Source organism: Phalangium opilio, unplaced genomic scaffold (genome assembly GCF_054372755.1).
Source record: "Phalangium opilio isolate 3A_F unplaced genomic scaffold, DU_Popi_V2 ptg000070l_1, whole genome shotgun sequence".
Lineage (NCBI taxonomy): Eukaryota > Metazoa > Arthropoda > Arachnida > Opiliones > Phalangiidae > Phalangium > Phalangium opilio.
This window is the reverse complement of record NW_028324182.1, coordinates 13,289,035-13,302,718: the sequence shown is the minus strand read 5'-3', so window position 1 is coordinate 13,302,718 and position 13,684 is coordinate 13,289,035. Positions and strand designations below refer to the sequence as shown.

The following is a 13,684-nucleotide window of genomic DNA, read 5'->3' as shown; positions in this document are numbered from 1 at the left end:
TCTTTCGGAAATTTACCCTGAGAATATAGCGCCTTTAATTCGCTTCCGAACAAATGGGAGGCAAAGCCAAAGTTGCACGAAGACTTATGGAACACGGCGACAGCGTCATCGGGTACCACGTCTCTGTTAGTGTCCAAAAAAGTCGACGCTTCGTAAACAACTCTGCCAGCAAAGTGTCTAATACCAAACTGCCTCTGATTAAAGGGTTTTGGCTCGAAATAACGTCTACTCGTTTTGTGTTGATTTTTAACTTTCTGAATGTAACTTTCGGGGGTTCCTCTAAGCGAGCACTCTACATCGAGCATACTCAATAGACCCGTTCGCTGTTGACGGATAAATTGTTAAAATCATCGGGAATAGCGTAATACTATCAATATTAAAGGCTGTACCAAAGATGATATAAGATCAATGCAAGGAACGTTATCAACGTATCCAACTTCGGCTTCACTTTGTACGCCTTCTTCCCTACAAGCTTCGATACTGGCTTTAAAAACGTGAGTGTTGTAGAAATGTTGCAAAGTTTCCGCGCATAAATTGATACATAAATGCTCTAGTTGACTGGGCTGTGATAAAAAATAACGTTGTTTCAACATAGTCCGACAATCAAGCGGCCCAAGCTATTTTGGACATTCACCTCAGAATCTTCGTAACCGAACATATCCAAAATTCCTATAAACCCATCAGTGGCGTGGCGAACAGCGGAATTCAAAGCTGTCATAGATTTTGATGACTTGGCACCACCTGATCCCACTGTGGAAGCGTGTTGACTACTCGTTTCTAATTCATTTTTGTAACGCTTTTAGTTTTATATCAGTTTAAAGGCGATTGGGTGTTAAGTTACTACCTGTATGATTGTGTACCGAATCATTACTGTCCGAGCTAAGCGTTCCTGAGGTAGATCCCAGCCTTTTAAGGCTATTAGCGCGTCTAACTATCGTCGCCACCGTTCGACAATACAGGGCTTTCGCTAACGCGTCTCGAGTAGCATTGGCCTAATAGAAACAACTTATCATCTTAGTTTCGAAAGATATCATCATGAAATAACAGCGCGTTTATACCATATTTGAGTCTGCGAGAGATTTCACTAGTTGCCCTCGGACATTATGAGTTCTCGTGGTCAGCCCTCTCAATAATGCGACGCTGGACAGGCCGAGTAAAGAAGCTACCGACTTTAGTTCATTTCCACCCTTAACATCAACTTCAACACCGGCTCCGTCCTTAAACTGGACATTACCCAAGAGCAAAACGGCGGCTAAAACCCTTAGTACGTCAAACTGACAAACACCCAAGACGCTTAAGCACGACTAGAATATTTCGGATGCCAAAGTATAATTAGGGAAAATGTTGGCCATAAATATATCGGAGGGATTATTTATTCACCTTCCAGGCGTCGAAACGAGAAGCGTCTTCAACCTCATTCTGCGAAGTGTCGCCTCTATTCAAGTACCTTAAATTATGAATGGAATACCCTTCCAAACAAAGCTTAGCTCTTTCGTCCGGATTAAGGCCAGCTAGTAGCTGATAAAATATATGATAATTCTTTTCCTTGGGTAAAGGATTTACGACCCGACTTTGATCCAGGAAATAACAGTGAATTTTAGTTCGGTACAATGCCCCGTCAGTAACTTGGACTTCCAAAAAGTGTCCCTATACACAACATCAACACAATTACTCTTAAGCCCGGAGAAGATAAGGGGGAAAAACACATCTATCATATTGGTTAGAAAAATACCCAAATTAATTCATTAATATCAAAATGTAAAATTGTCACGTAATAAATTATTATAAATTCCAACATCTTTTATAGTTCTAAGACCTTTTTAAATCTCTCATTTTTTAATATAGTTTAAGGGCAATAAAGATGAATGAGCCCTCCTGAATGGAAACCCTTTAGGCGGTTAAACCTGGTTTCTGAGACTGGCTCGACTTAACCCCCAGAAAGCTTTTTTGAATTTTATTTTAACAACCCTCAGTTCGTTTTTATTTCGGGATGGTGGTGCGAATGTTTATATTATAAATTTTATATAAGGAAAAAAAGGACCAGGGTCTCGCCTGTCAATCACGTGTGGGATGTTGGTTGGAACGTCCCCCCAGGGAGCTCTTCTTTCGCGTAATTTTATTTTTGGCCATGAAATTGAAAACTGGCCAGATAGAACCCGGCTTGTACCACATACAAAAGTAGCGTTTTTCAAAGGATGGAGAGAATTAGATTGGTTTTCCAGTCCAACAAAGTGCATTGACTTTTATATTGGAAATATCCGGCGGCCACGCCCCCATTAATTTATCTGCCTACGCGATTAATTTATTATTAAACGTCGTATCATTCCGTCCAGTCCGGCCTCATTCCTTATTTTAAGTTTTCTTCCACGAACGATGGTTAGCCCCGATAAGAAAGATGGGTACTTACGATTCGACTAGATTCTGAATTCGCGGCAGTCTTGGCACTTCCAAGAGACCGAAGAACGGTAAAAGCGGCGGCGAGATGTTTAAAGGCGTCGGTTTCGGGTCCACCACCAGCCACGTCGAACAACTGGCGCAATAACATCATGGACGCGTAGGTTTTACCGCTACCACTCTCCCCACTGCAAAAAGACAGTTACGAAAAGAATTATTACTTTTGGAACATACTTTTAATAATAACAAGATTGGTCAGTTACTGCATGGGGTTGGTCAACTATTACGTACCTTAAAATTATAGCTTGAGGATAGCCAGTTTCACTCTGTTGCCTTACAGCTTCGTGGACCACTTTTAACAACTCCGGTGCTCCTCGGACCCCAGATGACCTGGAAATTCCCATGGACGGCGGTGGTATAGGTGGAGGAACTCCTATGACGCTACTGAGGGTTAAGGGGTTACCGACAGCGTGATAGGGATTGACTGACAACAGGATTGGACCAACATTAGTCTGTCCAAGAAAACGTTAAAAAAAATCATAAATTAAAAATTAGAGAGCTTTTAGTTACAGTACGAAAAAAAAAAGAAATACTTCGTAAAACTAACAGGGAATTCTTAAAAGCATCGCGATCGGAATTTTAATACAATTATAAATGTTAATTTCTACCCTAGTAACTTGGTGTATTATCATGAATAGATTGGATTCTTTCAAGAATACTAAACGCTCGCTTTTTATAGTGAAAGTCAATTATAATCTTGTTTCAAAAAAATTATCGCGCTTCAATATTAATGGGAGTCGAAGTTATTACCGCTTTCTTAATAAATGTATTTCATTAAGCGCGTTTAAGCCACGGGCGAAAGAAGTTCGTACTTTTAAATTAGCAATTTGGGGAGAAAAACAAGGATTTTTATACTGAAGGAAAAGCCAAGAAGGGTCTTTTCCATTCGACTTAAAAATTCTCTTGGCTTTTATCTTTTCAGGGATAAACGCGTTTCGGTAAAAAAGGTATATAAAATAATGCGCATAATATTGCCTCAAATTAGAAGCCTATCATACACTCTCTATAAGGTCTTTTTGTCTAGAGGCTATGAAAAAAATTATACGTTTAATAAAATAGTAACAAAATTATAGATGAAAAAAAATTAAAAAAGTATTTTTTTCTCACAAAATGTTCCCCTGCCGCGAATCTGGCATGAAGGGTACGAACGAGGGCGTCTTCGGTCAACGGTCCAGCCAAATGAATTAAATCCCGAACTTCGGTTGAGAAAAGGGCTTGATAATTGCCGGGTTGAGTTTCCCCGACAACCAACCCTGATTCCATACAGTTCTCGTCATCGGTATAAACTAGAAATTAAATAATAACAACATCGAAACGCGTCAAGAAGATAGATTGCGTAAGAAATGATAATCCTCTCTAATCAAAACGTGACCCATTCAAAATAAAATCACTAAAGAAAACCATTAGAGCTTAAAAATAATTTACTAATTATAAACTTTCGCCTCTGGTAATTATAATTTAGCGAAAGCAAATTGCTACGATAATTGCGGATCACTTACAACGTACGTCGAGTTAATACTCGATTCGGATTTCCAAGAAATCATTTTGCCTGACCAATAAAAAGAAAGTAATAATAATAATCCCTGGCTATTAACAAAATTTGTCCGGTGTATATACAATTCTCTCTCCCTCAGCTTAGCTACTGCCAAGGTAAGTATCTTCTATAAGTTCTATCTTGGCGATTAAGTATAAGAGAGAAACGGGCGAACATAAATTCCTTTTGGTCTTTTGAAAAGCGCCAAGTAAGAATAGAAGAAAAATCTTCAAGGAAAGGAACGTTGAACCTTTTTTTTTTTTTTTCATCTTCAACTATCTTCTGTCCCCCTTAATTTGATGAAGTAAAAATAAAAAATAGTTCTTCTAATATATATCATAGTTTTATAATTCAAAGCGGAGCGGTGTCGGGTCCGGAGAAGGGAATGAGAGAGAGGGAGAGGGAGAGAGAGAGAGAGACAGAGCGATAATTTGACCTTGGATGTTAAACACGTTGGATTGCGAAGAGGACATCTTCGCTAAAAATCTTCACTCTGCAAAAACTTAATTTATTTTTAGCCTTAGGCCATGCAATCGCGAGAAGAAGAGACCCGGCTATTAAGGGGCATACGTCAAAAAACGCTATGACAGTTTTGCCGAGTCACTCGCCACTCCCTAAAAAAACAAGAAGTTCCGAAGAAACACTAAAATTATCTAAATTTCATCCAAAAAACAGTACTTTACTGAAAGGCGTTCTATAAACGGTGCCCTAACACGTCTCCGGGAGGAGAAATAAGCAAAGAACACCCTTACTTAATTAAGCTTAATTATTCCCCTTTTTTTCCACAATTAAATAACCATTTTTCTTAACTGTAAAGGGGTCGCTAAGTCACAAAGTTAATTATGGTTAAAATTATAGAGATGACACGGGGAATTCAAATTGCGCCGTTACGCATACTTATAGACGAGGGAGGAGTTTGTATCATATTCCTTTATTGACGTCACGAGCTTAAAAAATTAACCACCCACATCGCGAAGTGTCATCCTTACCCTTACACAGCGCCGGATATGTAAGAATTCCAGGTGTCACTCTTATATTTTATGTTAAAACAAGTTGTACCACGAAGGTGTCAAACGGGTGCTTTTTATCTCTTTAACATTTTAAACAAAGTAACAAAATAGTATATTAAAGGTTCGTTACAATTTAGACTTCACTTTGACCACTAACTAATATTCCAGCAATATTCATAAAATGTAATGTTACTCAAACCAATTTTTTTATCCTAATTAATTAAATAAAAAAAACCAACTCATTAACAGGTATGTACTGTCACGAAATTAATTAGGTCTTTTCCTGATTTGAGGGCGGTGCGTGTGTATTTTTATACTCTTAAAAAACTAAAGGTAATTCTCGCCAGCTCAATTAGCGGGCATCCCCGAGGGCAAGAAAAAAAGTCTTCTTAAGGCTTGTTTCTTTTTTTTTTTTTAATTTAATAGTGACTAAAAACTTAATGGAGTGTCTTATTAAAACTGTATTCTCGTAATTTACACTAAACAGCTATAAAATAATCGACCGCCAGTTGTAACGCGTAATCGATCTTATCGTTTTAGCATATAAATGTCCAGTAAAATCCTAGAAAAACCGGTTCACCAAATGTAAGTACATACGAAAGCGCTAAAAAAAATTTAACAGCCTTTTTCTTAAATAAAATAAAAAAAATAACGACCGTTCTTATGTCATCTCTTATAAGCGGCCGCACAAAAGCTTCTCTTTTTATTTTATATTATTTTCCGTCCCTTCAGAATATCAAAAAGGTAGACGTTTTATACCAAGCAAGCATCCGAGGTTCAAAAGAAGTGGGGTCGGACATTAAGTGTAATCATGAAAGGTTCACTATAGAATTGTTTTTATTCAAAAGCGCGACTAAAATGATGAATATTTTAAATTGAAACTACGTGCCTATCTACAATATTAAAGAAGATAGTGCAATTAAATTACGAGAAAGAGTAGGTAGGCGTTAAGCCTTAGTGTGAAACGGATAACGTTATGGCATAAAATTCCATTGGACGACAAGCAGCACGTGACCTGACGGGATATTTTCGCCGTCTGCTTTACAGATATGCCTAAAGCGAAGGCTCCAGTAAGTTAAAGAGTGTACTACGTGTTATGTACATCTTCCATCAAATAGAGCTCTACTGGGCATGCGTGGATTTCGTTCCACGCTTACAGTCACGTGAGATTGCTAAATCACATACTTAGAAAAATAGTGACACTACTACAAAATATAGTTCTTGACACGCCCCTACATAACATAACGGACTGTACATTCCTTTAATACCTCGCCATGTTGTAGATGGAAAAATAATCAATTATTCCTACAAATTTAAATTATTTTTGATTGAATTTGTAGAGATTTGAATACCAGTCAGATAAAATTGAAGTGATTTTTATGGAAGGTTTTTAGTGAAATGGAAATATTCGCGGTTTTGTATTAATATTAAATAGTTAAGGCAATTGAAATGAAATCATAAGAGATTGGGACTGTATATAAGACCCCCTCTTGTTTGAACTTTGCAAGAGAAGTTTAAAACCTCCAGGGGCAAAGAGGAAAGAGAGAGAGGAGAGGAGAGAGAGATGGAGAGAACGGAGATTATAGGATGGATCTTTTGAAAATATCTCGGGAATAAATTTTACGCGAAACGGGCAATAAATTGAAAACCCGGTTGAAGAGGAATTTTTTCTACGAAATCTCTTAAATAGCCTTGACTCCAAATGACCACCGTATATATATTTTTTCTTCAGCAGATATTCGGATCCACTCTAGCCTAGTACATAACTATCGCTATTAAAAGCACAACCCTCTACTGGAATTCAAAATGACTTCGGATATCAGAGCGAGAGAGAGAGAGAAAAAGAGAGAGACAGGGTAGGGCCTTAGTTTAGGGTGAGGTCAGGCGATATATATCCATCCACCTTGCCCAAAAGTAGTGATCAGAATTTCATATTTTAGCAAAATAAAATAATTACCTCGCTTACGGCCTACATGAAAACGCGAGATAAATTGAGAATTCGGAGGACTTGGCGGAGGAAATCAAGGCTAAGTCAGGGATGTATTTATATATATATAGTTACGTATTAAAAACAAAACCCTCCAGGAATCGAGAATTTTTAAAGATCAATCATTTCTATAGACTAAAACCCGGATTATGAGAATGCTACATGCGACGCTACACATACAGAGTGGATGAGATCAAGTGGTACTTATTTTGTTTAGATATCGCCGCATGATGTGGACCAAAGAAACTGAGTGTAAAATTAAACGTAAACAAGACGCCTTCGATCTAATTGAATGATGGGTATTTAGATAATACAAAATTAACAAAAAAGGAAACTTTCTAAGAGCGATTTTTCACAAGAAAAATAAGCCTTGTCTGATCTCTTCCACACTCTACTTGAACTATAAAATAGTGGCAAATCACGTAATACCGTCAAGGAGCTGCCATCAGCGCGAGAATTAACCGAATGTTACGAAAATGATTGCTTATTTTCTAGAAGAAAAATATGAACGTGGGAAAAGGGAGGTAAAAGGCGGTGATATCCTCAAGAAAATGATACCATATAACCCTCAATGTCAGGAATGGACGGACGTATGAGAGAAAAAATAACATTGAAAATGATAGACCCCAAATCCTTTCTTGGCAAACGTGCATGGTCATTAACTAAACACACACTAGCAGGCTGCAACGATAACAATCCTTTAATGGGAAAAAAATCGAGTGGATGGGGGGAAAATGCCATAATGCTTAATGGAAAGAATATCTCCACGTGACTATTATAGGAGAGGGCCAAAAAGTTGATGGCGCTAGAAACGACACGGGCCTTGAAAATATTAACGAGAAGGTGAAACGTAATTTGCGAAAAACCATAACTAAGCATTGGATAAAAATTCGTCAGTAAGTTCAAAGGTAAGTCCGACAAAAATTAAAAAGACCAAAAAACGTAGCTAGCAAAATGTTTCTTGAAATGGACGTATCATATTGGAAAGTACGTATGATTATTTAATATGGTTATGATAGGTTCTCAGGTTTTATAAAAATGGTACCTATGGTGTTATTCAATGGCAGTTTGCAAACTAGGAAAAGCCGAGGCGGATTAACACTAAATCTTAGGGATAAGAGTATAAAGTTGTAAACTGCTCCTGAGGAGGAATTTTTCCGTAAAAGTCTATACCTAGAGTGGTTGAAATAAGAAGTTTAAGGATAAATTCCTTCTCTTACGGGAGCGAGCGTGGAGGCAGAGCGTAATCTTAAAACGTTATATATAGGGAAAGAGAGAGCGAGAAGTGACAGGCTACCCTCCCAATACGGTGATGGAGTGGAGAGTAACGTGAGGGACCTTCTATTTTTCGGATCCTGCATGCGACCCACCTTGCCCCCTTTTCTTAACATTACGTATATACGGAGAAAGGTATCGCCGGTTGGTAAAAATTCCTATACAAGGGGTCTCGCGTACCTTTGGCGAGTGCCCCCGTGGTACGTGCCCGGGAGCGAAAAATGGCGCGTACGTAATACCAGACTGGCACACAGTGCACGCATGCACGAGCGCAGCACACCCTGACAGAAATATTTCGCCTGAACAACACGAACCGTAAGATTTTCGTGGCGGAGAAATATCGGCCACCCTTGCAGCAGACAAGGAAGGACCTTACGCAAAAATAATGCAACATTCTACAAATAGGTGGTTTCGGGTATCAGAGATGCAAGACATTATAAGCTTAGTTGGGATTCGCGCGTGTTGCACTTGAAGAACAAATAAAGTGGCCATAACAATTTCAGCGTTGCGGCTATAGATAAGATCAGGATTTATCAGTCAATTTAATTTTAAACCCAAGACTGACACCAGGGATTCATTATGTCGGTTAAATGACGCTTTGGTCTTTGGAGGAAAAGTTGAATGGAAACTGGAAAGTGGTGTTTAACTTACCCTGCCTATTATTAACGTTGTTGTGATTACAGTTGTTATTACTGTTGTTGTTATTGACGGGTCCTTGATCAAAATTGCCTTTTCCTCCGCCTCCTTCTACCAGGTTGTTGCCGTTAATATTGCCACCGTTATTGTTGACTTCGTTGTTGCCCTTCGTAACGGGTCCGTTATGAGGATTGTTTATTTGATGGAAATTATCCGTCAAGTTCAAAGCGGGAGCCTTGCCGTTTGCTCCGGGGTTTCCGCAAACTCCTCCATTCTGTTGGTTCAAAACAACGGGTATGGATCTGCCAACGACAGGCGGGAGAGGGGCCGAGGGTGGCAGAGTTGTCCCCGGTGGGCCGTTGCCCTCTCCCGCCGAAGTGACGTGAAGTCGATTGCGTAGAGTGACCAATTCCGTGCTGAGGGTCCGAAGGCGTTGCTGCAAGTGCACGGCCTCGTTCGAAGACGATGCATCTATACGATAAAACAATGGTTTGACAATTTAGTGAAACGAGATAGCGAATTTATAAAAAAAATAAACAACCCATCAGTTGAACTGGTAAATAGGTAAAATTAGGCCTGATAGATTTTTCTATTTTTAAATGGAGTTGGAATAAGCCTAACACCAAAGGAAGGGCAAGAGAAAAAAAACTTGATAAACGTCATTCCTTCTCTAGAATCCAATCAAAAGGACTCCCATCCTCCCTTACAAAAATAATTCTGGACTAACAAAAGATCTTTGAAAAGCATCAGCGTGATTTAAGAAGTCATGCCATCAGGATTCATTTTTTAGCTATCCCCTTAATATAAAGAGAATAAGGATGAAAAAGAAAACGTTCCTCGAGCGCTAAAAGAGTTAGGAACTTTTCTTGAAATAAAGGAAAAAGCGTAGGCCGCGCTTTACGATTTTTTTTTAATATTTTTTGGATGGGAAATCATAAATAACTCGAAACAATTTGGCCATCGCCACACGATGCGAACTTTTCACCCTTTTTAAACCGCCCGTTAAAAAAAATAAAACTAATTTCAAGCGGTTTTCTTTTCCAAAATCACCCTTCGTCTGTTCATTGAGTTTCGTGATTCAAAATTTCTTTTAAAAAGAAAGTTTTTGGGTGAATAATTTTTCTTTTCATTTCTATAGCTCGGTAGAATTTAATTAAAACGCGTGAAAGAAAAAATAGCTTTGAGAGACTGCTGATATTGATTGTCCTGGGATTGTTATCAGGCATCTTATAAATTCAAATTCAACAGGATTACAGTATTTTCTAGGCCTCTTCAAAAAACCTTTAATTCCGATTTTGAGAAAAATTATAATTGACCATTGAGATATTTCAAAAATTGTTTAACTTCAGATGCTAATTATGATATTATAACCTAACCTTTGAACCCAAAACGATGGAAATATTCTCACGTGAACATCATCGTATTTTTTCAGCCTGATTATGTATAGACGAACTCAAAATAACTAACCATAAGAAAAATCACGATTTTTGAGGGGAAAACCCTTAAAATCTTAAACCAGATCGGTATGGGAAAGAAGTTGAAGTTAAAAAAAAATGTGGAAAGCAAATTAAAGTCGGAAAAATAATCACGAAGCAGACGAGAGAGAGAGAGAGAGAGAAGATAACTTTTTCTCCATCGTCTAAAGCAAAAAGAAAAAAAAGGGTTTTTGAAAATTTAAATTCCTTTTAGCGTAGATCAATTTGTTAAACGATATGATGCCACTGACCTTCTCGTTGGAATACATAGAAGAATTCCAATCGACAAATTATATACATATATATATATATATAAAAAATAAGGCAATTTTAATTTTTCTTATTAATATTTAAACCACCGGTACGTTATAAAGTGGTATTAGCCACTCTATTATGTATTATTAAAGGGGGGAGGGTTAAAATAAAATTAGGGGGAGCTCATCTAATTATTTCTCGAGAGATGATTGGTATTTTTCGAAGCTTCGGGGTGTATAATGCCAAGTAATAACGCGACGATACGACGTCGTCGAAAAATTAGCAGATCCAAAATAATGTTTTGCAGTAATAAACAAGATGTACAAGTCTCATAATGAAACCGCGCGTCCATTAATTGTCATGTTAATAATAATTAACCCTTTATGATAAAATCTAAATTTCACTTTGCGATTTTAAAGTACAAACGTAAAATTAAATGGCTTCTTAATTAACGCATGCTGGAGCAAATAGACATCTCGTTTTGTCCGTTATTATATTGAAAAACGAGATATTTTGGGGGATTTTTTCGGTCGTTATTACGAGGCCAGTTTATAATAAGGGAGCCCTGTAATTATTGTAATACTTTGGCGAAATTTACTTATATACATGAGCAATTTTTCCCTTCTATCTCCCCTCCATCAACGAAACGAGTATTTCCAACAGATATATTTTGACGGCAAGTGGGTCAAACTCGAGTTGACCTTGACCGGGACATTTAATAATAAGTGGCGGGAAAAAAAATTATTCGTAGGCTAGGAGCTTGAATTAAGGGAGAGAGATAGAGAAGGGGGGAGATCGAGATGATTTTGGGAGTCGGGGTCCGATTTTCTCTCTCTCATTCTTTCTTTCAATCTTTCTCCATTCTCTCTCTTTCTTTGCCTAATGATCTTCTCACGAGCGGATTCATTAACGTGTCCCGCCCTGGTCCCGCTTTTCTCTCCTCTCTCCTCGACCTTTCTCGATATGTCTCTCTCTCTGAATGTAAAATTTAATTCCACGCTAAACGAAAGTTCTCCGTATACACCAACAAAACAACGCGAGAAAGACCCCCAACACGCTTATATATAATTAAAGGGGGAACTAAAACCGTATTAATATTCAATGCAGATATTGGATTAATAATGTATTTAGTTTTACATTTCATCCTCCCTTTAAACAACAGTTTTAATTAATTTTAATTTAATTATCAGAGCAGGGAGGATGGAGAGAGGAATTTCTAGATTGGCTATGAGGAAGAAGGGGAGTAAACAATGTGTGATTTAAAAAATCCTGGATGGATTCATGCATTGGAATTTTACATCTCTCAGTGACATCAGCCTGAAATTTAAACCGAGATATAACTACACGATCTTAACAGAAACGTCCCTAAGCGATGCTCAATGACCCTCAAAATGGTACCCTTCTGATAGCACAGGATTGCTTTCAAAAGTTATAGATCAGTCCCTCAGTTATTTTCCTTACCACAAATCTCAAGGCTACAGCTCCCTAACTTCTCTCTGATCTTACTTAACTATTATCTCCACGTATCAGCAATTAAACAAGAAAAATAATTGCCCCAATACGGTATCTTCTCCCTGAACACCGGTGTATGGCAGGAAAAACATTTCTACAGGAACCCATAGGATTAGCATTACCCTTAATGTCGGCTTCACTATATATACTTCCTACCATCGCTAACTGTAACAGTTAAATTAATTCTTTCTTTCGTTATTTTAAACGCAATTAAACATACTCATTGAAACGACTAAAATCCCCGTATACATTAACATCCTCGTTGTTAAACAAAATCATCTTTCCATAAATGAGATAAATAAAAAGCTCGTTTAAAATCATTAACGAGTACAGGACTCTCCGTTTGGTTTTATTATAGTTTTAAACACGGTGTCATTTTCCAAAAAAGGTTATATTCGTTAATTAAAAAAAATTATTATTATACAATATAATTTAGGATCAAGTTATATTCCAGAAATACACGGATGGAGTCACGCGTCGAAATTCCCCTCCTCATTCATGCATGCTCTAGGAAATAAAGGACAATTTTTTAAGTAAATTTTGGGAACGTGTTTTACTAGTCTCGAATCATAAGAAAGAGAAGAAAAAAAAACACATGGGGATGTTAAATTTGATATTATATTAAATAAAAGCCCCAAGGATCAGGAGGATGGTAATTTTTTACGGCGAATAAGTACACATACAACCCAGCTATTATATAGGGTTGACGTCTCTTTGAAAGAAGCCATGCCTAGATACAGTCTAAAGGTGAATTTATCAATTTTTAGACGAAAAATGTACACGTTTATAGGCCGTCGCCATTGGTTAGTATTATAGTATAATCAATGCCAACATAAGTTCATAATATATGTTCCATAAGTTTGTCACTGGTTACAAACTGGAGTTTGTCATGAAGTGAGTGAGGTAGGTCATAGATTCGAGGTAAAGCGACGCCTGGTGTGGCGCTCTCAAAGGTTTAGTACAGACTAAAATAGGACCTAGATGGACTGCAATTTTACCGAGTGTAGGACTTCAATTCTCGCTTCTCGTTCTCGATTTAGCTCTATCTGTAAGTCTCTAACATTACGAAGTATATGAAGCGTTATACTTATGGATGGAACATATCTTATAAACTTATGATGACAATAATGGTACAATCTACCATAGGAAAATGTAGGTATAAAAATATACAGCGGAATTTAGAATAATATTCTTGGAAACCAAGATATTTCAGAAAATGTCCGACTTGCCCTTGCAAGGGAAAAAGACCAGGGGTCTCCAAAGATAAGATTTCAGTTACGAATGGAACAGGAGATACCGAGTTTTTCAGAGGGGGTCCTTGTCGTCAGCGACCATCGAAGAAAATATGGTTCGGGTAAAGCCACCATGCACCAGGAATCTCCATCTCTTTACAATAACGGTTGGCGGCGGCGTGTTTTGACCCAGTACATATAGGTCTACTCTTGGACGACGCTAAGAATCGAGAGGAGGGTCTCCTTGAATTATGGATTGAATTTTCTAGGAAAACTATTTTCTCCGCGGCCCTTATTCTCATTTGCACAATAAT

At 37.8% G+C, this 13,684-nt stretch overlaps 1 protein-coding gene across 3 annotated transcripts in view; it reads right to left on the bottom strand.

Moving 5' to 3' along the window:
• dachs (unconventional myosin-IXb-like dachs) overlaps window positions 1-13,684 on the bottom strand; it is a 33,197-nt gene that overhangs the window by 5,053 nt on the left and 14,460 nt on the right. For all 3 annotated transcript variants that reach the window (XM_089843677.1, XM_089843678.1, XM_089843679.1), the window contains exons 2-11: window positions 8,912-9,367; window positions 3,562-3,740; window positions 2,686-2,906; window positions 2,408-2,582; window positions 1,381-1,647; window positions 1,059-1,304; window positions 845-992; window positions 635-777; window positions 390-563; window positions 17-323 (exon numbers count right to left, since the gene is read on the bottom strand). In XM_089843677.1, the coding sequence (XP_089699803.1) occupies window positions 17-323; window positions 390-563; window positions 635-777; window positions 845-992; window positions 1,059-1,304; window positions 1,381-1,647; window positions 2,408-2,582; window positions 2,686-2,906; window positions 3,562-3,740; window positions 8,912-9,367 (2,316 nt within the window). The remainder of the gene's footprint in view (window positions 1-16; window positions 324-389; window positions 564-634; window positions 778-844; window positions 993-1,058; window positions 1,305-1,380; window positions 1,648-2,407; window positions 2,583-2,685; window positions 2,907-3,561; window positions 3,741-8,911; window positions 9,368-13,684) is intronic.